General features: G+C 35.2%; 1 protein-coding gene across 1 annotated transcript; it reads right to left on the bottom strand.

Annotated features, from left to right (window-relative positions):
• Nucleotides 1–8,485: 8,485 nt before the first annotated feature.
• On the bottom strand, nucleotides 8,486–24,433 carry LOC117319224 (sodium- and chloride-dependent creatine transporter 1-like). The gene is made up of 11 exons (XM_033874054.1): nucleotides 24,295–24,433; nucleotides 23,462–23,594; nucleotides 18,970–19,104; nucleotides 18,457–18,560; nucleotides 15,339–15,463; nucleotides 13,524–13,636; nucleotides 13,091–13,228; nucleotides 12,795–12,897; nucleotides 12,191–12,291; nucleotides 10,654–10,824; nucleotides 8,486–8,770 (listed from the first exon to the last, which is right to left on the bottom strand). Exons 1-11 carry the CDS (start codon nucleotides 24,375–24,377, stop codon nucleotides 8,687–8,689), a joined length of 1,290 nt encoding a protein of 429 aa, XP_033729945.1. The 5' UTR covers nucleotides 24,378–24,433; the 3' UTR covers nucleotides 8,486–8,686.
• Between the last annotated feature and the right edge of the window lie 723 nt (nucleotides 24,434–25,156).

The raw sequence follows: 25,156 nt of genomic DNA, 5'->3' as shown, positions 1-25,156 counted from the left end.
CATAGAGTGATGTAACGGGGATATATCTACCATAGTGATCCAACGGGGTATATCTACCATAGAGTGATGTAAGAGGGGATATATCTGCCATATAGTGATGTAATGGGGATATATCTACCATAGAGTGAGGTAACGGCGATATATCTACCATAGAGTAATGCAACGGGGAAAGATCTACCATAAAGTGATGTAACGGGGATTTATCTACGATAGAGTGATGTAAGAGGAAAAATATCTACCAGATAGTGATATAAGAGGGGATATATCTACCATAGAGTAAAGTTAATGCGATATAAATACCATAGAGTAATGTAACGGGGAAAGATCTACCATAGAGTGATGTAACGGCGATATATCTACCATAGAGTGATGTAAGAGGGGATATATCTACCATAGAGTGATGTAACGGGGATATATCTACCGTAGAATGATGTAACGGGGATATATCTACCATAGAATGATGTAACGGGGATATATCTACCATTGAGTGATGTAACGGGGATATATCTACCATAGAGTGATGTAACGGGGATATATCTACCATAGAGTGATATAAGAGGGGATATATCTACCATAGAGTGATGTAACGGGAATATATCTACCATAGAGTAATGTAACGGGGTATATCTACCATAGAGTGATGTAACGGGGATATATCTACCATTGAGTTATGTAGGAGGGATATATCCACCATCGAGTGATGTTACGGGGATATATCTACCATAGAGTGATGTAACGGGGATATATCTACCATAGAGTCATGTAACGGGGATATATCTACCATAGAGTCATGTAACGGGGATATATCTACCATAGAGTGATTTAACGGGAATATATATACCATAGAGTGATGTAACGGGGATATATCTACCATATAGAGTGATGTAACGGGGATATATATACCATAGAGTGATGTAACGGGGATATATATACCATAGAGTGATATAAGATGGGATATATCTACCATAGAGTGATGTAAGAGGGGAATATCTACCATAAAGACATGTAACGGGAATATCTCAACATATTCATTAACCGCAATATACCATCCGGCTAGACAGTATAACTGTTACCCTGGTAAATACTTACCGCAATATACCATCCGGCTAGAGAGTATAACTGTTACCCTGGTAAATACTTACCGCAATATACCATCCGGCTAGAGAGTATAACTGTTACCCTGGTAAATACTTACCGCAGTATACCATCCGGCTAGAGAGTATAACTGTTACCCTGGTAAATACTTACCGCAGTATACCGATTGGCTAGAGAGTATAACTGTTACCCTGGTAAATACTTACCGCAGTATACCGATTGGCTAGAGAGATCCCGAGTTAGGCCCCGTTCATATAATATCGGATTGATCATGCTTTCTGTTAGACTAATAACAACACAGGTACGCAAAAATCGAAATGCATTAGGGATAATCTTTAGTTGCACCCAATACGAACGTAAGACTGCTCAAATAAATCTGTTGATGACAGCGAAAATCTCGCTAACCGGTGATAACTTTTTCTCTCGGATAGGACTGGAACTGTGGATCGGCACTTTGCATGTGATAAGGCACAAATTGTACAATATTTGAAAAGTTCTGTCCATACAATGAAATATATCTGTATCTTGTATCTTTGGGGAAAGATTCACAGTGTTTGATCAATTGATAGAAGTTATTGATCACATATCTCATCAAAATTAATCTCCGCTAGAGGAGCAGAAATTACGGCTATATCTGCCAAGTGTTCGTAGAGAGTAACGTAATCAGAAGCCTTGGCTAGAGAGGATGAGCTTAGGCGGGTTGTACCATTCGACAGGTTGACTTGAACACGTCTTCCTTAAAGGTTACGTCGCTGTAAACAATAGACTCTTACGTTACAGATACATCATGGTTGACGTCCATAGTTTGAAACCATTCGTAGCATTCTTGACATCATTGAGACAGTAGAAAATATATATTGATAATAATGTAACAAAAGCACAACAGAAAGATATTCATTAACACATACAGTGCTTTAATGTAGTTTCTAGGGGGTTCAATATTCACTTTTAGTTGATTTCCTCTGATTTGTATTTCACCTGAATGTTCATGATTCTATTTATGAACCCTATTGCCGAGGCCACTCCTTTAGTGTAGAAAAGCGTGATGACCGGATATCCAATGATAAACTTGAAAGCTGTCGGTTCGGTGTACCGAATCACCTTTGTTCTATGACCCACTAGTAGTCTGCTCCACTCAGAATGGATATGTTGACTTTCCCATCTCCTGTTACTGGATGTTCGGGTTGCAATCTTATCAATTAAAGCGACTTTGATCCGGCTGTTTATTTCCATACGCGGTTATTGTTGTAATAATATACACAGAGAACCGACCGAGATATTTTGAAACGTCCTATCTTACTGAGGGCTGTAATTTATTCTGAATTCTCGGAAAAAGAAGTGATTCGAATCATTTCTCCTATTGCCCCAATGGATCCAATCCTTTGATGTAATATTATAATATGAATGGGCATTAAATTGCAAGGCTTGGAAATTGTTCAAATGTTTCATGCATGCATTAACAAAAAGATTTTAATAGCATAACTATCACCTAGACCTTCGATAAATTATGAAGCTTGATCTTGGAGGTGAATATATGCTAGACATGCATTAAATTAGAGAGTAGACTGAAATTAATAAATAATATTCACTATTGTCAAACAGCACCATTACACATTTAAAGAATGCTGATGTCCGTTAAAGTTCAAATACACTCTGAGAGTATACTTTTAGGTGTTGGTGCTTAATGTCAGACATTTCATCAGTGAGTTCAATACCGTGAGTGGATCTGACTTGTTTGAAACTCTTTGTATTCATCTACAAAGGCAATGACAAATTGATATGCAAAAAAATCATGCGTTCCATGGAAAGAAATCAAATATCTATCCCCGTAGTATATGCGATATTCAAGCGCTTCTTCCCATCATCAAGACTTCCGTGATGCATGTCGAATATTGATAGATGAATTATTAACATTAGGCTCCGAAAAATACAGGTTGATAGAGACCAAGGGAGGCAACGTGATCTTAATTGGAAATATTCTATTCTCTTGTGCGTTTTTAAGTCGGACGTGTTTGATGCCAGTTGATATGTCTGGTTGTTCAATCGTCAACACCCAAGTACCAATTTTGAGAATGTGACTCGACCTGGGGACCGCGGTTGCCGAGTGGTTAAGGTGTACCGACACTTTATCACTAGCCCTCCACCACTGGGTTGCGAGTTCGAAACCTACGTGGGACAGTTGCCAGGTACTGACCGCCGGTGGTTTTTAGCAGCTATTGTCAGCGCTTTTGAGAGATGGGCACGCAACGCGCTTTTTACAGACTCACCAAAGTGTAGGTTAGCTATGGTCAGTGACACTAATTGACCCCAAGGGGTTAATTACAAGAGTCAGCCAGCCGTGAAACACTCCGACTGTCACCAAATTGGGTCACAGGTGAATTCTCCAATTAACAACTTTACCTGAAGTGAAATTATGTTATTTACAACCTAGATATATTTGCTAAAAAACAGTATATTTCAATTGACTTAAGAATATTGGGACTGAACTGCAGCCATTCTCTCACAAAATCGACAAAATCTCTCTCTTTTTTTCTTCTTTTTTCTTCAAACGAAACTTATAAACATGAATTTTTACAAAAAAAGACAGAGACGTATATATACATGTACTTACTGTGACTGTTATAACTTTATGTTTAAAATGTTCTGAGTATAAAAGAAACACAGATATATTAAATAAATTCTTGTAAAAACTCTGTCGTCTATCTTCACCGGAAATCGTTTTAATATTGATCCGAAATTTACTTTATCAATTTAGATTGGAATGTAACAACTTTTTAATCATATATGCACCGTGTAAATTTTGAATTGTTATGGCCATCTAACATTTGATGGTCTTATTTTAATTATCATATTAATTGCAAAAGGGGAGACTGAAGTTGGTTCCGAGTTCCGAGTTCCAAGTTCCATTTAAGTAAAACGGAACTGGGAACCAACCAGTTCCGTTTTTCTTAAACGGAACTCGGAACTGGGACCTTAATCAATAAAGCTAATACATAGTATTTCAGTTTTTCTTAAACGGAACTCGGAACTGCAGTTCCGTTTTACTTAAACGGAACTCGGAACTCGGAACCAACTTCAGGGTCCCTTGCAAAAGTACATATGTCTAATGCAAAAGAAGTGTAACTAGATCTACATATGTAGCTCAGTAGAGTTTTCTAATCCGATACAACAGTCTTAAGAAATTCTGGGTATATCTCGCAGGTGAAAAATGGAGGTCTATAGGTTAACACCACCACCACCACCACCACCACCCCACCCCTCCCGCTCCCCCCTCCTCTCCTTTGATTACCTGGATAGTTCAGGTATAGCCTCAGGAAATCTTTCAATACACTGGCCGGTTAGAGGCAGGTGTGAGAAATTAATCTTCATATATGGTAGAAATTACTTCCATAACTGTGAATGTATTAGGTGACTTAAAGAGTAGTATGGAGTAATTTGTATAATTGAAATACAAAAAAAAAGTGTATGTTGAAAGTCGTATTGCCCAGTAAATCTATATAACACACGCTATAATAGCAACAAAAATTAAATAAATATTTCATACAGAAATTGAATCTGAGTAGTCAATCATATATAGTTCATAATCTTACTTATCAAAGTAAAGTAATACTGTAATACAAACTGGTAATTGCGTTGCCTTTGTATAATTTATATAAAATACCACACAAAACTGCAAATCACCATTCTACTGTGCCATGCACCACTCACTATTTCTTGCATATTATGTAATAGGTATAACCATAGATAATATATTAAATCATTATCTTTTATTCTTATTTTGTAATATACAAGTTCATGTAAAATTTGCATAATGAGGATGTTGGAATTATAAAACGTGTAAAAAAGTTATGGTGTAACATATGTATATCAAAATAAGATGTTCTTAAAAAATGATTTCAATACAGTAACCTTTGTGTTGATTATTGAATAATATACAGTTTATTCAAGTGTCTTTAATATTTCAATTTATGTCTTAATAATTATGCTATTTCAACAACATATAGAACTATTGAATTAATATTCAACTCAGACGGGAATCGGGCTGTGAATCACGAATGATTAAAAAATAAACCCCAACATTTTTGAATAAGATACAGTTGTGCAATGGAGAACATATATTTGAGTCCATTCTCTGAAATTAATACCAATTAAGACCCCATTTTTAGCCCACCATCTGATTTTTAGCCCACCATCTCATATTTAGGTTGCCCTTGGTCCCTAGTTACAATGTATGCATATTTCATTTTGGGACCAGTCAGAAAACAACATGGCCGACAGGCAGCCATCTTGGATTTTGACAATTGAAGTTTGTTATCGCTATTTCTCAGAAAGTACTTAAGGGATCTTTCTGAAGTTTCATATGTACAATGTACGTTGTCCTTGGTCCCTAGTTATGCATAATTCATGTTGGGGCCAATCGGAAAACAACATGACCGACACCTCCAAAACATGGCACGTCCTTAAATCACCCTTGCTGTTTATAGGACGTTAAACAAACTAAACCAAAACAATTTGTTTGAAAAGTACTGGAGGGATGTTTCTCAATATACACAGATTAGTAAGAGGAAGAGAAAATAGAGGGAAGATCAATCTGACATTGAATCTATAAAGATCATTCAATGGTGGACGCCAAGATCCCTCTGGGATCTCTTGTTTATCTCCGTTTCGGTAATTCTAAGTCCGTTTCGGCAAATACAGCAAATCCACAAAACACCGTTGCCAGCTCCTGGTACTCTTCCTCATAACTCCGTCCCCATTTTTTTCGCAATTTCATGGCATTGACATAGAAAACAGATATAGATATTATGGAGGCATCGACCAAGCCATATATATGTGATCTTGGGTTGCCATTAGCACGTGTGCAAGTAGAATTTTAGGTTGTTTGGGAGTATGTGTAGTCTGAGAGATTTCCATCGAACTTAGTACCAGGTTGACATGCACTTAACAGTTCGGCCATGTTCGATTACCACTTTTGCAATCGGTGGATTTGTGGCCCGTTTATTGATAAGATATACCACCAACCCTTTCCATGCAATGACTGAATCAGAATATGGCTGGTTTCCTTAAACTTAGTAGAGTCCGACCAAATTCTTCATTCTTTAAGATTTAATTAATCTGATAGCATTGAGAGTTGTAATAGTCTTTTCACTAAATCTTCTCAATACAATGACCAGGGTAAAACGCTTCAGAATGTTGCAGTGTCTGTCTGACATTCAGTTTTACCTTGACACTGCTTCACAAAATTAAAAGGCCCTAAATTAGTTACATTTGACTTGTGCGTTCATGTAATAGAAGTCAACAACATGTGTTGGAATAAGTTAACATCAACCATATTCATGAAACAACTGTGTTAACACTTTCAAACGGCTTTTGGCTAACTAAAATGAATACAATGGACATGTGAGTTTGGTCAGGTCCAAACGTGTTATCTGTCTAATTACGGTAATGATCCAATTGAAGAACTGAATATCGACTTGCTCAAAAATAAGGGAAATCCTGTTTGTGATACAATTCCAACAGAAAAAAAACATGTAAAGTATTGTCAACTGATAAAATTGCACAAGAGTTTAAGCGCTACAGTACCTCCAGTACTTTGATTCTCCGGGTACTCCGGCTTTCCTCCACCTCCAAATCCTGGCACGTCCTTAAATGACCCTGGCTGTTAATATGACGTTTAACCAAACAAACCAAACCAAACAAACAAAATGACTCGACCTGGATTTGACCAAGATCTACATGATCGGTGTTGTAGAGGAAAGCAGAATACGTTTACTAACCCGAATCATCTGCTCATATTCTATTTGTACGTTACTATAGTCTACATACAAATTAAAACTTGTATGCATTCTTTGCCCCTAATCTATCGATTTTGAGTTAAACTCATGGTTTCGTTAGTATGTCAGAATTCTCAGTTGTTTTTGTCGTAAGACATGTAATTATCGATTCTCACCTGATTCACCTGTTTCCATATTCATTTTGTCTGCTCTCAGAATATGTCGAGAAATGACAAGACGACGGACTATACGATTGGCCTGTTTATCTAAGCAGGTTTTCAGTAAAGATGACATCGTTATAAATAATTGACTGTGCGACGATAGTCAGATAGCAATGGATGTTGCGAAAAAGAAAGAAATACCAATTGCTAACTTCTAAGGACAAAGTGGACAGAGATTCATTTCCATACGCGGTTATCTTTGAAATAATATATAAAAACAATCAACCTGGATATTAAATCAAGTTACGTGTTTAATTACGACTAATGCTTATCAATATAATGGTATAATATTTGATCCTAGCCAATATTTCTTCAAAGTGTAATAATAAAATTTAAATCAGAGAAAATACAAAAAATTGACCATTGACCGAGTGATCTTGACCTTCCATCATTTCTTCAAAGTGTCATAACAAAATGTTCATTAATAACAAGGTACACATTTTACCCTTTGAGTGACCTTGACCTTTCGTAAGTTGACTTCTTGTTAAAATCAAAACGTCATTGTTTCATAGTGTCATTACAAAGGGTTACGTAATAAAGAGATAAAATTTTGAAGTTTGACCCTGTGATCTTAACCTTTGGTCAGTTGGGCCCTTGTTAAAATCCAAGCGACACCCCTTTGTAGTGTCACAACAAAATGTTCGTTAGTAACAACTTTGATATTTTAACTTGATCTCTGACCCCATGACCTTGATCATTGGTCGGTATTCTTTTTTGAACTTCTTTCGTTCATCATGTCATAACAAAATGTTTATCAAAGAAAAGTCGCAAAAAATTACCTTGACCTATGTGCCTGATATTAAAATGTTGACTTGACTTTTTACCCGAGTATGCATTTTTGTGAATTTAATAACATGACTAGGTTTTATGTAATCGGTCAATATATACGAAAGGTATAGCCAGGAGTAAAAATGTCGTATGGACAGACAGAGTATCTCCGATAAGGGGCCATAATAAATGCCCCTTTTCAAAACTAGATATCATTCATCTGCATCATGTGTCTTTAGTCTAGACGTCTTTGTAGGAGGATCATTTTCTGTGTACTATCTAACAACGGGATGGTTTCTAAAGAAACAGTAGGATGTATGGACTTAACGTTATGGTATGTGGTCCATGTATCATACCGGTATGCCTTGATAATGTACTGATGTCTGCCTAACTCTGGACCCGTGTCTGAAATATTGTACTACATATACAATCTGATGTGAAGAAGGCGTTTGATATACCAGACACAATAAAATGATTAAAGTTGACTTTCATGCATCTTTCTTATGCCTCTCAAATCTTAAACACCTTGGTACAATCAGCAATGTTTGCCTAGAGTGTCTGTTAATGATAGCTGCGCTAATACCCATAATATCTTGGGGAAGTTCTAGGTGATCAAAGACAACAAAATAGATGCAGAAAATTTTATATTGACAACATGCATGGAACAAATCAGCGTTTTTTGTATGACGTCACTCTTTATCAAATTTAATTTTGGGTTAGATATGACATCCCCGTGATACTGTCAAATTAATCCACTTCTTTCACTTAAATATATTTTGAGATAACTTAATCTCCGCCATGCATCTAGTGCGACTAGTCGTGTTGCTTTCAAACATGCCTGGTGTTGTTTACCCTCCATCTTGGGTGGATTTGGTGTTTCTGTAGAATTGGTTTGGTCATCTTTCGCCATCTCTGTAACATAAATTGATGTATAACGTAACATAACTTTAAAAAGTGGTTTCATTTTGATGCGGTCTCTAACAATCTTGCCTACGACAGGATGCAACGAAAGACAGTAGATGTCACTACACCCAAGCTCTGCGAATAGCTAATACAAACGAACAGGTATTCCTTTACAAATATCATAAAACTAGACAAACCCAAGGTTTACAATTTCTATATATAACCTATAAATATATATTGAGAGTTATGAATAACATTATTTGGACTGGAATTATTATCCCTTTGACATTTAACTCTGTCTAATAGTCGGAGGAAAGTTATGGTTCCCCTGACCTTTATGAAATCAATGTCATTGCTACTGCTCTATGCCTAACGTTCTTATGCTAACAAGGACTTGTTCATCTGTTTTCAGTGTAATAAGTTGAATCCCCTAAAATGTAAAGTTAACTTAGCTGTAATTTTTTTTGTTATATTACAGCATGTACCTTTTTAAACAGACTTGGAATTGTCTTTAAACATGTAAACTGTTTTTATTTACCAGAGTTCTTCAATTTCACGATATGTATCGCATACAATTAAGGAATAAAACTATAAGCAGGCAGACATTGTCCAAATGCTGGTTTTAGCTGATAGACAGCTTTACCGACGATCAGGACTGGCTTTCAAGCTGTCCCATCAAAGAAGGAAATTGAATCGCCATTGAAAAAACACTATGAACAACCGTAGGTTAGTTTGTTATAGTAGTTTATTTCAATGAATATTTCATTATGTAATCTACGTGACTCACAAACACAGCTGGTTTTGGATAGCGTTCTTAGTTTGACCCAAGTAGAGGAAGTTTAGTCCCGGTATTTACATTCTAAGCAGAACAACTATTGGATGTCTATTTTTACAACGAGCTAGATATCTTGGTATCTCTCTACTAAAGTTCGGATATCTATATCAACGCTTAAATCCCTGTGTTATTGCCCTGCAGGTAGGTCGTAAGAATTGCACCTGCTGCCCCAATTGCATGATCGTCAGAGGCGACTAGATTTTGGATATTATCTTTTCTCTTCTATCTGAACAACTTTCTTCTTCCTGATGTCTCCCTTGACAATGCCTCACTTTTGGCGTTTAGTTGAGCGTTCGCCGCTGTGAGGAAGACTTTCGGTTCTGTCCCCTAGCCGAGACATACCAGAGTCTTTAAAAATGGTAGTTGCTGCTCCTGCTTAGCGCTCAGCATATTAGGAGTGGGACGACTGGTTCGCCCGTTGTCAGTATAGTGTGACCGGGTGGGGTGTCCTGCTGGGTGTCTTCGGCAGTATGCTTCACTGAGGTAGAACTATAAATCGGCAAAAGTTCCGGCCTATCACAAGGAGACTTAACACGAATATACCGCAGCCTCCCAAAACACACATACGCAATCGCCACACGCATGAATGTCGCACGCACGGGAGGCCGTCCTTAAATTACCTTAGCTGTTAATAGGACGTTAAAAAAAATTAACCAAACCAAACCATTTCAGGCAAGATTCGTAGGAAATTATCACTTTCCACGTAATAGGTGTCCAAAATTTCTGATAATCCGAACATAAAAACTGTTCTGATGTTTATTTCAAATAACTGTTTAAATATCTTTGCTGCATCGGTCAAAATACAATAAACCGTACTTATCTTTGTAAGTTTTCATTTCTTCAAAATATTTTAATAAAAGAAAACGCTGCAACAGCTTTAATTTGACGATCATCGAACAACAAACCACAGTCTGCCAAAGCATAGATAAACTAACCATACGGAAGCATCTGGCACACAGCGGAGGGCATCTTTAAATTGCAATAAAAACTATGTCATTATGAACATCTATCTCTAGATATAATGGTCGAAACAGGAAATCAACGGGCCATACTCTACCTGCACCAGCGATCCCTGTGTAGTGACCAGTTTAAATAGAGCGTAGGATGGAATACACAACATAGACAACAGCGCCAACATCACGCCAAAGCCTTGGGCCCAATCTGGGTACTCATAGGTCTTGTTGTACTTGACAGGTCGGAACATAATCAACTTAGCGAGAAGCAGTCCCTGTACGAAGAAATAGATTGGAAATATATGTTTTGATAGTTTTAGCTTGTACTGTTCAATTATATTAGCTATAACAACAAAGGTTTACCATACCAAACCTCTCTTTTTGTGGTTTTACGTTAGCAAATGTACTATAAGGACTGACGCAAGGCTTGATTATTCTTTCTTTGGACTCTTAGTGCCATCTTCTTGAAATGACATAACAGGACATGGTAGAATGACTCTACCCAGGCTACCCAGACTAACAACGGCATGATTGGCATTACTCACTTTGGATGAATGCAGAGAGCAGGATGTAATACTATCATTTTAACCGGTTAGGGGAAAGAAGCAAGTATGATTTTCGTGTACGATCCACACCAAGTGTTTGTGTTCATTTTGTAGTTAGTCTAGGACATAGGTTAATTATATACGATCGCAACTATGCAAGTGACAACTATGTGACCGTGATTTAGTTTATACTGGGGGAACCTCAAATATTTTGAATGATATGAGATTAAAACATGGACCAGAGATAGGTTCCGGTCCGAAAGCATCCAATCACATTATATTTACAAAACCCGCATTAAAGCAACAGAAATGGATCAATCGTCTGATAATTAGTGTTTCATGTCGTTTAGCTTTTTAGCAACAGCTGCATATAAAGCTGTCTCTCGCCGTAATACATAGGAATGTACAATGAGGTGTTTTTACTACCAATTTTTCCGACTGGTGATTGGTCTATGAATATATATATATAAACACATTTTGTTGCAGGTTTAAATACTCAATTAATGCAATTATTTACGCCAGCTGTCGTCAAATACATCGGCCTATCGATTTTTTTACACTGTATGTACTGTTAGTACGGAAACATTTGTGTAGTTGAACTTGAATAGAATTACATGTTTTTTTCACAATTATTTGCAATACACCATACCGATACACACGGTTGACAACATTATAGTTACCATACTTAAAACTGATACATATGGCCGAACACGTTATATCTACCATTCACAATATCGATCCATACTGTCAAAAACATTATATCTACCACCATAATACCGATACATACTGTCAAAAACATTATATTTACCATACACAATACTGATACATACGGTCGAGAGCATTATATTTCCCTTACTCAATACCGATACATTCGATCGAAAACATTATGTGCCATACACAATACCGAAACAAAAGAAAAATACGGTCAAGCATCATATTTCCGATATATACGATCGAAAAAATTATATTACCATACACAATATCGATATATAAGTCGAAAACATTATAGTTACGATACCCAATCCCGATACATACAATCGAAATCATATTTACCATAAACAGTATCGATACATACGGTCGACAACATTATATTTACCATACACAAAACCGGTGACAGATATTTCCAGCAGAAATGTAGGTAAGGGTTTATACGGGATCCTATCATCATCTCAATAGCATCGTAAAACCGGTCAGCACCTTTAGAACATCAGAGATTATCTGGATGAATATTGATTTTATATCAATTCGGTAATCTAAATCTCGATATTGTTTTTATCCTTATGAATTTTAATTAGCAAATATTAGACATAGCGTAAATAGTACAGTTATTGAAGTGTGATAAATCAAAATTGTAAAACATTTTGCAAAAACAATAACATAAAAATCATTAGATTCGTGGGTCACAATATTGAAAGAGGAATTGTATAACACATTCAATGCCACAATATTGACCGACATATTCCTTATGACGTTATGTTTACATTCATTGTCACAATATTAACCGACATACTGGATTTTCTTTTCATCGGTGCATAAAAATATACTAAACCTGCTAAGGTTAAAGCATAGTCACCATTTATGTATTGTCATAATAAAGGACAAAACAGTATTAGAAATGCAAACACGTGCTTTGTGAAGCATCGAGTATTTTGGTAAAAAAGACGATGTTTGAAAGAGTAAAAATAATAATGTAAAAATACCAAACACCCAAGCGATGACCACTACCTCCCAGAAGACAGACCACAACAGTACCATTCCACTGGCGGAGTAATAATCAAACAACTGGAAGATGTACATCCCGCCCTGGAAAAAGGTTTTGTATCAATATAAGCGTTAATTGTATCTGTAATAGCCGAGGTATTGTCAAACACTGGAAGTGGATACAACCATGTTAGACAAAAAACAATTATAGTTCAACACGTTTAGTTGATAAAAAAGGGATAAAGTTACGAAGAAAATAGGGAGACAATGACAAAATAAAAGAAAACGAACAAACCCTGGATACCATGGAAAGGCCAAGTAGGAACGACACTAGGCAATAAACCCCTACTATATACATCCGGCGGTTTCCTCTACGCATTAAGGTTGGGAACACGTCCATCAGCGCGGTAATGACAGCTTCAACTCCGGCAAACTAAAACAATAATAGCAATAAGAGTAATGATAAACATACGATATGTTGATGAGCAGCAGATTTTAAACACATTCGAGCTAAGGTTAAATAAATTCGATGATAGATGCAGACAAAACAATGTACTTATATCCATATCTAAATTAATAAGTCATTGAGAAAGTTGATACTAATTCAATACATTTCGTAAAGGCCAGTTAATGCCGACAGTCATTGACAATGAATGATAAGATGTTTGTACAAGTCTCACATTGAGGAAAATGACTATTATAGTGAATTCCCTAATATTTATGCCTACTTGACTGTCGAGTCCAAGAAGAATTATCATCAAAAAGAACAGTGCCGCCCACAGCGGAGAAATGGACATCTGTGTTACGGCGTTAGGATAAGTAATAAAAGCCAAGCCAGGACCTGTAACACATATAAAAATGAAGATACATCCACAGTTTGGTAAGTGTATCGATCATTGTATACTTAGCAGCAGGAGGCCTACATGTTGAATTAAATAAAAACAATCTAAGTTATGTTGCATTTGCTTTGACGTTGTGTTGCTCCTTCCGTGGTAGCAACATTTTTAATAAGTATAATTAATTTGAACACTTTGCTCGTGTTTTTATTGTGCATTAAAGTGATACCCATTAGAAAATGTAAGGTTTTTCAATAAGAATTTGGTTTGATGTACAATTAATAATCTTATCAAATGAGACACATAACGACGAGATTTAGAGACAAAATAGATACACAAAGTAATTCTGAGTAAGAACTTTTGAGACAAAAACATCTGAGATGTTTGCAGAATAATCAATCTTATCAGTGTTGGATGCACAATTTTTTTTACCTAGTAGTAAAGGTTACATAGTGAACTATTAACATGAGAACGAAATATCAGAATGCAAATAGGGTTCTATATCTATATTTGTGTATAACGATCAATGTTAGATTGTTAAATTTCCAATTTCAATGGTTATATTGAAAACTAAAACAAATCGACAACACTTATTGTAAGTAATGTCGGGAATATGTTGGCACTTAACACAAAATGTTTACATAAACTTGTTCTTTTAAAAAAATCCATTCAATAAGGGCGTATTGCTAGTTTCGGTTTATTTGTGTGTGTATTTGTACAGTTAACACCTCAGGCGGTGAGGTATAATCTTTAGATATATGCAAGGTCTTTCTCTTAGATATGTAGCCCCACCTGCATTGAACCGATTGATTTTCACACATATTTTATATTGTTTTACTTTCATATAGCTTAAAAGTGTATTACATCCGAAATTATCAAGTTAGGGAAATCGTATGTTTAAGAAGAAAGAAGTTTTCACTACGCCGCATTTGTTACGAGCCAACATTTATTTATTAATAAATATTAAACATGTTTTGTTATTGTTTTTGTCGAATATTTATTTTTGACCATTTGCATTAAACCATAAAGCTACAACCTTAACGGAAATATGTTCACCAAAATTATAAAGTATGGATGTGCAAATAGTGTTTAATAAATAATAATAGCTATAAGAAAGTAACCAATCTACTGTAGATCATGCCATCCATATCAAAATGTACCAAAAGGACATAGTAAAAAAAGAGATCACTAAGACATTAAGTGAAGTCTACAAAATTGTATCCAATGGATCTGTTTGGTGGTTACGTATGTCGGCTACTGAAAACCCAATCACTTCGTACGTGACGTTTAACACTCTAAAGCAGATATTGAATAGTAAACACTTATGTTCTGCTACTCGTGAATATGCATTAACAAAATCTAGTGATCGTCAGGGGTAGTGCTGGTTAAATATACGTATCCACCAATCACAACTCGCTAATCCCCACCGCTCTTCATTGCCGCGAAAGCGATATCGCCGCGATGTCGCTCAAATCGTAGTAGACTAGTAAGCCTGTATCGATACTTTTGTATGCAATATAAATGTATATCGTCTCGAAAATCGTTTATGCAATAATGTTGGAAGATTTCATTTACAGATTGGACATTTCAATATCCAAAACATGACTGAAAAATGATTTACAACATACTTGAAATTCATCCATTTGTCCCGCTATGTGCCATGCAATCTAAAGCAGTGTGAGAAATAGAAAAATAAGAATATATTACCTGCGTTGGCAACATCTGCTATTGGAAGATTGTGTTGTTTTGCCATGAATCCGAGTACAGAAAACACGGCGAATCCCCCTATCAGACTTGTACCACTGTTAATACACGATACCAGGATAGCGTCTCTGAAAAGTAAAATTTAAAACAGGATGGCGTCCATGTAATGTAAAAATTAAAACAGGATAGCGTCCATTTAATGTAAAAATTAAAACAGGATAGCGTCTCTGTAATGTAAAAATTAAAACAGGATAGCGTCTCTGTAAAGTAAAAATTAAAACAGGATAGCGTCTCTGTAATATAAAAATTAAAACAGGATAGCGTCTCTGTAATGTAAAATTTAAAACAGGATAGCGTCTCTGTAATGTTAAAATTTAAAACAGGATAGCGTCTCTGTAATGAAAAAAATAAAACAGGATAGCTTACCTGTAATAGAAATATTAAGATAGGATAGAGTCCCTATAATTGAGATATTAATAAAAATTGCCGCCTTGTACTAAAGATACAGGACAGAGTTCCTCTGATACTGATAATCACGAAGGACAGTGTATCTTTAATTTGAATATTGATATATACAGTGTCCCTGCCATTAACATATTAATACAGAATAGCGTCTATGTAATAAAGATATTATTACAGGACAGCGTCCCTCTGATTTAAAGATCATTGCAGGCCAGTGTCACTGTAATTTAGAGACGGATATAGGACAGTGTCACTTTAATTTTGATATTAACACAAGACGACAATGTTCCGGTAATAAAGACATAAATACGGGATAACATGCTGTAATGGACATATGATGAAGGACAGTGTCTTGTAATGTGAAGAATAACGTACCTGTAATGGAATTAAAACGATCAATCTTCATTGTAGCGTAACGAAACAAATACAGACCCTACAGCATCAGTCACTTACCTCGATCTGTATGTACAACGTTACAAAGCCACTTCACACCCTACAACATCAGTCATTTACCTCGATCTTTATGTACATGTTAGAAATATACTACTAACCCTACAACATCAGTCATTTACCTCGATCTTTATTTATAACGTAACAAGGACACTACAAACCATTCAACATCAGTCACTTATGTCGGTCTGTATGTATAACGTAACAAGGACAATACACTTACAACATCAGTAAAGATCGAGGTAAGTGACTGATGTTAAAGGGTCTGTAGCATCCTTGTTACGTTATAAGTAAATAAAGAGGTAAGCGACTGATATTGTAGAGTCAGTAGTGGCTTTGTAGTAACGTTATAAGTAAATATCGAGGTAAGCGACTGATGTTGGGAGGTCTGTAGTGTCCGTGTTACGTTATACATACGGATCGAGGCAAGCGAATGGCGTTGAAGGGTCTGTGGTGTCTTTTTACGTGATACATAAATATCGAGATAATCATCTGATGTTGAAGGGTCTGTAGTGTCTTTGTAACCCTTCAGCATCAGTCACTTACCTCGATCTTTATGTAAAACGTTACAAAGACACTACAGACCCTTCAGCATCAGCCACTTACCTCGAGCTTTATGTAAAACGTTACAAAGACACTACAGACCCTTCAACATCAGTCACTCATCTCGGTCTTTATGTAAAACGTTACAAAAGACACTACAGACCCTTCAACATCAGTCACTCATCTCGGTCTGTTTGTATAACGTAACAAGGACACTATAAACCCTTCAACATCAGTCACTTATGTTGGTCTGTATGTATAACGTAACAAGGACACTACAAACCCTTCAACATCAGTCGCTTACCTCGGTCTGTTTGTATAACGTAACAAGGACACTATAAACCCTTCAACTTCAGTCACTTATGTCGGTCTGTATGTATAACGTAACAAGGACACTACAAACCCTACAACATCAGTCGCTTACCTCGGTCTGTTTGTATAACGTAACAAGGACATTATAAACCCTTCAACATCAGTCACTTATGTCGGTCTGTATGTATAACGTAACAAGGACACTACAAACCCTACAACATCAGTCGCTTACCTCGGTCTGTTTGTATAACGTAACAAGGACACTATAAACCCTTCAACATCAGTCACTTATGTCGGTCTGTATGTATAACGTAACAAGGACACTACAAACCCTACAACATCAGTCGCTTACCTCGGTCTGTTTGTATAACGTAACAAGGACATTATAAACCCTTCAACATCAGTCACTTATGTCGGTCTGTATGTTTAACGTAACAAGGACACTACAAACCCTACAACATCAGTCACTTATGTCGGTCTGTATGTATAACATAACAAGGACACTACAAACCCTACAACATCAGTCACTTATGTCGGTCTGTATGTATAACGTAACAAGGACATTATAAACCCTACAACATCAGTCACTTATGTCGGTCTGTATGTATAACATAACAAGGACACTACAAACCCTACAACATCAGTCACTTATGTCGGTCTGTATGTATAACCTAACAAGGACACTACAAACCCTACAACATCCGTCACTTATGTCGGTCTGTATGTATAACGTAACAAGGAAACTACAAATCATTCAACATCAGTCACTTACCTCGATCTTTATGTATAACGTAACAAGGACACTACAAACCCTTCAACATCAGTCACTTATGTCGGTCTGTATGTATAACGTAACAAGGACACTATAAACCCTTCAACATCAGTCACTTATGTCGGTCTGTATGTATAACGTAACAAGGACACTATAAACCCTACAGCATCAGTCACTTATGTCGGTCTTTATGTATAACGTAACAAGGACACTACAAACCCTACAACATCAGTTACCTCGATCATGTGAAATATGAATCAGACATATTTTATATGCCCATTGGTTCCGTTGTTACCATTCTAGGTCACATTATAAGTTCATGAGTGTTACCTATATGTCGTTAAAGACGCTTGTCAAGTGAGTAATTGAGTGCCGAATAAATGTGCAAATATTATTGCAGGAAGTACCATGTATCGTATAAAATCGACACTTTCATGGAATGGGATGAAATAAAATTGATAAAAACGATATTGACAAAGAATACAAAACCAATCTGTAAAAAGCAAGGAATTAAATATGTTTTGTAGTTAACATACAGCAAAGCATTGAATAAGTGTACGTGTACTAATACATATTACTCACCTGTAAAAATTGTTTGTAAACTTGTTGTAACTCCCAAACGTTATAATTTGATTCAAAGCAACTGCATACGAGAAAAAAACTTGTGTTCCTCCGTCAATCCAAACCTGTAAAGAAAGTCAGTATTGTCAAACGTATGTAGAACAGCCTGTTTAGCACGAATACCCAGAGTTATAAAACATGTCAAAAATAATAGCACTATATTGAAATAAAAAGACCATTTGTTCTCAAATGTCATCTTTCACGTCCTTAAATGACCCTGGCTGTTAATAGGACGCTAAACAAAAACAAACCAAACATCTTTTATAAAATGCGTTCGTGAGTGCAATGTCTTTAAAGACACTGTTATCTTCTTCTATTACTCGCTTTTACAATAGTTTTCATTTTTTCACAAAAGATACACATTTCGGCATTTCATTGCACTTATATAGCTTTCTATTGCCGAAGAAAATCATAGAAAACCCAATAATTGAAAGAACAGATCAAATATTTTTCTTGTATACTTTTATATCACACCTGTATATCAGCAAGTCGTGACAAGTCTGGTTTAAGGTAGTACACAACACCCTCCCTGGCGCCATCTAGTGTCAATCCTCGTATCAGCAACACACTCAGTATGATGTATGGAAATATGGCCGTGAAGTATACAACCTAATTTATACAATAAAAATGGTCTGTATACCAGCAAATGAGACGATATAGATGTTGTCTTTTGATGTTTCATGTTATGATCAGATTCGTGTGTTAGTGAAGGTAACTCTTTGATGAACCGAAGTGACTTAAACTTTTAGTATCATTTGAAGGTATTTCTGCATATAATACAAATGATAAACAATAAAACATACAATGAACTGGTTCAGAGTGATTAATCATTATTTTAGTGAAAGTTTTGTATTCTTTAACTATATGCCTTATGTCGGCGTAATTTAAACACATGGCACTTTAAAATTCATTGGCATCATTACATGTACTGCACTATCTTCCTCAGCGGTAATGTGTTTGTATCATAAAATATGAAATAAACCATGGAATTAGAATGGTGTTCTAAAGGCTTGGTGAAAAGGGAATACAGAAAAAAATGCACATTACATATTTATCAACATCACGATAGTGCTCTGGTTAAACATAATAACCGAAGACAGTTCAATAATCTATAACATAAAGTGCCGCTGTTAAGTCTCCATAATCTGACGTTATAGTGCTAACTGCTACCTCTTGTTCCACAAGAACAATTACCCATAATCTTGGACGGAAAAAAGATCAAATAAGATCTCTGCTTATAGCTCTACACGTCTTGAAAACCACGTGTACTTACAATTAAGGAATGTATATCCCATATAAATAATTCAATCACTGATCCACTCTCATACTTATTACAATAAAACAACATCCCTTATCATCCAAACTTTCCATTGACCTAGACTTTAAAAAATGCAGTCTTGGTTGTTAAAATAACGAATATCTGAATCAAATATAGTAAATGCAAAATGACAATAGTATTCCGTTTAGTTCTGTATTGTATCCCATTGTTCTATTTACCAGGTGATTACTTTCAGTCAAATGTGTTACCTGATTTAGACTTGGAGATGCTCATAATTGTTTTATTGTTTTGACATTTGCTACTGTAGATTTAATGATGTATTAAACGAGGAATTATGATGTTTTTAATTCTAATATGTTGGTTTCCCATTTGTTTGTAGATTAATATAAAAAAGTAGGACTCATAATAACCTCATAGCTGAGGAGGTGATAAAGATCGGATTAAGGTTACTAGTCATTGTTATCTAGCTTAAACTGAACAATAAAACATACCTTACTTAATATTAAGTTTGATTGAAAGATCAACGCAGTACAGTTAAAACCCTCACATCAAGCGTATAGTTAAATAAAATGAGACAATTTTACTTCAATGTAATACCAATTTGTATTGAATAGAAATATGCATTGCATATTTGAATTAACATACATGAAATGTATGCATGAAATGTATTACCAACCTTTTATAGAAAAAAAAACCTTTTTGCTAAAAAAAGTTTAAATATGTTCGTAATTTAGATATTAGTTCAACGGTCATTTAAAAATAACAGTGTTATTGTTTAGCATGTTTATATGCCTTGAACTCTTCTTCTTTAGGAAATATGGACATTTGAAAATATATGAAGAAATGTTGCGACGAAATAAAGTGTCAGAATTAGGATAACTAAATGATATTTAATATAAAAGACCTAATCCTTAGTGTGTTAATGACCGCTGCGACTCACAGATAGCTGATCTGTATACATGTTGACAAAACTAAATAATCTGACAACACGTGGACATTGTACAAGGTTCACTTGCCAAATACACAAAATTAAATTCCAATCCTTGCCACCAGTCTGTTTGCTGCAAGGTATTTATTCTAAAATTCATTTGACATTTTAGATACAGTAATATATAAATGCTTAATGTCGGTAAGCTTGGAAGAAACAAAGTTGTTCCATTAATCCGTAGTGAACGGCGAATGCAGAATCTCCTACTTAAGAAATAAATGGTAATATTACAGTTCATCTGGTCGTGTAAGTAAACAAAGAATTAAAACTGCCTATTTAAAATGAGGGACCAGTTATGGAAATTACGCCATTATACAGTTCAACATAGACTTAAAATATCAAATCCTCAATTGTATCCACTGCGTTTTTATGGAATTAATCAGAGTACACATCTATTCTTTTTATATGAGTTACAACAGATCAAATAAATATATCTTAATGTTTTCAAATCTAAACTAAACAAGAAATGCATTGATAACTTAACAGACTCGCAAAGTTACATTTTTTACATAATGTTAAGCCGTTGATACTGGTTCAGTAAATTTCCGGATGATGCTTCATCTCTGGCGTAACAAATGGAGTCATGCTTTCTGGATAGGAATATAATAAATTGCCATCATTTTTATTCTTTTGGGACTTATTTATTTTCAGGAGATCGGTACTGATAAAGTATTCTACATTCCGGGTGAGAAAGCTATCTAACCGTAACAAATCATCAGCAATGAAAACGTATATCTATACAGCAAGACATATATTTCGTGAATTTGATACTCGTACAGCGACCTTATAAAAATACACACTTCACACGAATTACGAGACTTATTTTCAAGATATTTTTCTCTCAAGGAATCCATTGCTAATTTTTATAGCACATGGTCATAGTTATCCATAAAACACAAGTAAGTTTTGAGATGCCCTCAAATATACCTCACATTCACATCTCACTCCCATACACAAAAGTTAAAGGGAATGTCTAATAGTAGACGATAAGGTGTGTAATATCTTAAAACGCCATTGCAGCATTATACTGAATATATTATTATATCAGAAATGTTTAGCAAACATACACTAGTTTGTACAAGCACATGTCTTACCATTCAGTTGGGTTGTTATAAAGGGAGATAACAAATACGATAAACACAGCAAAGAATTTTGGTGGGCGTAGTCTCTATTGCTCTAAAAAGTAGATATGAACAGACTTGCCTTCTTACCTTTATTGTATGCACATAAATTACGATTTTATGTAATTTTACATACTAATATTTTAAGTACTGAAGTGTAGTCAAATATATAGATATATTACATTGTAACCAGCTTATGAGTCACTGATTTGTAGGTTTGTAAATACCTTGAGAGTAGCCTAGATTTGGAACATTTATGATTTTTTTTAAATATTGACAAACTTTAAACAATTACGGTAACTCAACTTGATTAAAGATCATTTAGTTTTTTTATATACAGCTTTAAATATTTGTGTGCTGTTAAGAGACCTATAGGGTTGGGGAGTTAGGATTCCTTTCTTCCTCAGTTAACCTCGAATCAAACTCGATGGAGTCATTATATCAATCTACAGCTTCTGTGTTGGATTTTTGGTGGCATACAATTCCCCATTAAAACTGTTTTGGAGAACCATACGATACTTTGAAATGTTTTTCCCGTTTTTAAAATTAACTTCTATTTCTGCAGTTTGGTTCATAAATGATCACGTTTTTGTCATTCATATTGGCCTGCCACTTTTGTCAGCATTAAAATATATAATCGCACAGTTAATATTTATAAAAATAGCAATACTTCGTGTTGTATTTAAACTATTGATAACTTCGCCTTGACATTCTGCTTTTATGAGTGGTAGTATAGTTTCTGTAAAATGAATTTTCTCGACTAAAATAATAAAGGTTGATTAACCCATGAATAAACTATGTTTTTCTATTGTTTATCACCGCAACCCTGAGAGGGGATTGTAAGGAAATCAATTTTGCTTGTCATTTTGATAGATGTGAGTATACTTTAGAACAAAAATCCCCCTCAGAAGATATACATAGTGATTACGTGGTATACATGCTTTCTAGTGTTTTTAAACAATTCTATGAGCAAAGGAGAATCCCCAAGCGCTAAGTTTGAAAAAAAAATAGAAAAATTGGTGAGAAATCTGAAATTTATAAATCATATTATCTTTTTCTTCTTAAATTCCGTTTTCAGTGTTGCTGATCCCTATGAAGATGAGCAGTAACTACTTACTGTCCAACTTCTATCATATAAATAAATTTTATTTATTGAATGGTCCCATCCTTCTTTCTTTATTTAAATCTCTTTTATCTCTTATTTAAATATAAAACAACTAATAAAAAGTACACAAATTAATCTGATGCGCATTTTAAACTGTCTGTATGCATGGGTGCATCTGTATGCATGGGTACATGCTCAATGAGATTAGGGCTTATTGATGAAAGTCAGCCAAGTGAATAATCGAATAATCTGAATATAAGTTAGCATGAATAGAATGTGGTGAATACAGAATTATGTATGAAGAGGTAATGCATGGAATCTGTAAGTGATTATATACCCCCGTGATCTGTAGACAATTTGTTATCACCTTATAGCATATGTATGTGTTTGAAAAATCTGAATATATTGATAAGAACCTGGACCTGAGAAGTTATCATTATAAATGATCCGTTATCCTAGCCTTACAGACTTACCTTACCCGTCCATTTAACACCTTTCCAGACACAGAAATAGACAATGATCCACACTACCAACAAAGAAAGAGCCAGCTGCCAGATAATACCTCCGCCCTCTGTGATGTCAGTGGTCAGCTGTAGAACTCCTTTCCTGATGTCAATTAAAAAATGCAGCATGAATATTATACTTTTAATAGCAAAACACTTTTCAATCATTTTTTGTGCTAGCATTATTTATTGTATGTGAAAAAAACAATTACGTTCATTTTGATTTATTTGTTACTTTGTTCGAAATGATGATGGATTTGACAGAGAAATATGTTTATTTATATTCTAAATTAAACGTAAACATTCCTTATCATTATGTAGAATATATCTGAACGTGAATTTGTTTAAAGTGTGCAATGAATTATTTTTGATATTTTAACTGTGAATTTGTCTTTGTAATATCTATGCCTCTCTTACATGAAACAACATCATTACGTATTTCAGACTAAGCCTCGGAATGGCCCTCGATTTCGAGTATAAATGTGAATGGGCCGAGGATTTACATTAGCGATTTATGAGCTGAAAGTCCATATCACGAGGACAAATAATCTTATATAATAACATTTGTGAGAAGTGAATAATTAATTGCTACTTGTTTCTATTTGTTTACATAAATTCCTTCCATTAGCTGCGCAATGATTAAAACGTCATCAAACAAACATTTGTCCAAAATTTGTTCACAGTTCTTTATCTAGTAATAAATATCACTTTAAACTAATGATGTGTTGATCAAATTGTATCAATCCAAATGAAGATTAACATCATTAAATCATTTATGGCTGCATTTGAGATGACAATCTTACTCCCAAAACTCTACCGCAGGATCAACAGGCTGCTCGCTTGTAACATTTGAGATGACAAGAGAAGAGTTGGCGTATGCGCTCATGTTGACATCTTGGTGATAAGGCGTGCATCTGTAATTTAGATAGTATTTAAATAAGCTATTTAAATTATGGGCAATGTCAAGACAGTCAAGGTTTCTTTAATAATGTTCTCAGGGAAAATTGACCGATATCAAACTGTTTCTGTCACACAGAATACATTTCCGTTACTTATTCGGCGGCAATTTAACAATAAGCATAAAACACAAGCCCGTCTCGCGCCATCAAGATGCATGCATATAGTCCAAATTCATTTAGTTGATTGATTAAAGAACTGCACACATAGGCCTGAAAGGTGTGGCATGTAGGTGTGCATGACTTAATGATTTTGAAAATAATCAATTGTTTAGTAATAACAATCTATTTATTCAACACGTAATTTTTTTTACATCTGGTATTATCACTACGCCTTATTTGCATATGTCAGCAAACGGATCTGTAATAAAAGCAGATCTAATGCCGCCGCTACCGACTAAAATGTTTCTAAAAGAAACGAATTCGTAGTTGTTGGATATACGAGTGTCTTTTCAACTTAATGAAAGTCAAATAAATACAATATCCGACAACCTTATATATTTATCTAAGATTTGTGATTTTACTCGGATAGACGCCTATTGTACTGCCGGTGCAATTTTGAAGAGGAGTCTGTTTGTAACAGTTAGTGACTTCACAACACATCGGAGTCCCATTGCATAGCAACCAAAACAGTTAGGGTAAAGTGTCTATTCTGTTTGCCAATGGCACAACCAAGACAGCACAGATCGGCCCGTTTTTTTTAGATAAA

Source organism: Pecten maximus, unplaced genomic scaffold, assembly GCF_902652985.1.
Source record: "Pecten maximus unplaced genomic scaffold, xPecMax1.1, whole genome shotgun sequence".
In the NCBI taxonomy this organism is placed as follows: Eukaryota; Metazoa; Mollusca; class Bivalvia; order Pectinida; family Pectinidae; genus Pecten; species Pecten maximus.
This window is presented reverse-complemented; position numbering and strand designations above follow the sequence as displayed.

What these genes read in the sequence shown, in the direction of transcription:
- LOC117319224 (XM_033874054.1), bottom strand. Translation starts at nt 24,377, where the DNA reads ATGAGCGCATACGCCAACTCTTCTCTTGTCATCTCAAATGTTACAAGC. An exon ending in TTTACAAACAATTTTTACAG is followed by an intron (nt 15,464 to 18,456) that starts GTGAGTAATATG and finishes TTTACTTTTCAG; the next exon opens with AGACGCTATCCTGGTATCGT. An exon ending in GGTCATCGCTTGGGTGTTTG is followed by an intron (nt 12,292 to 12,794) that starts GTATTTTTACAT and finishes GATGTTCTAAAG; the next exon opens with GTGCTGACCGGTTTTACGAT.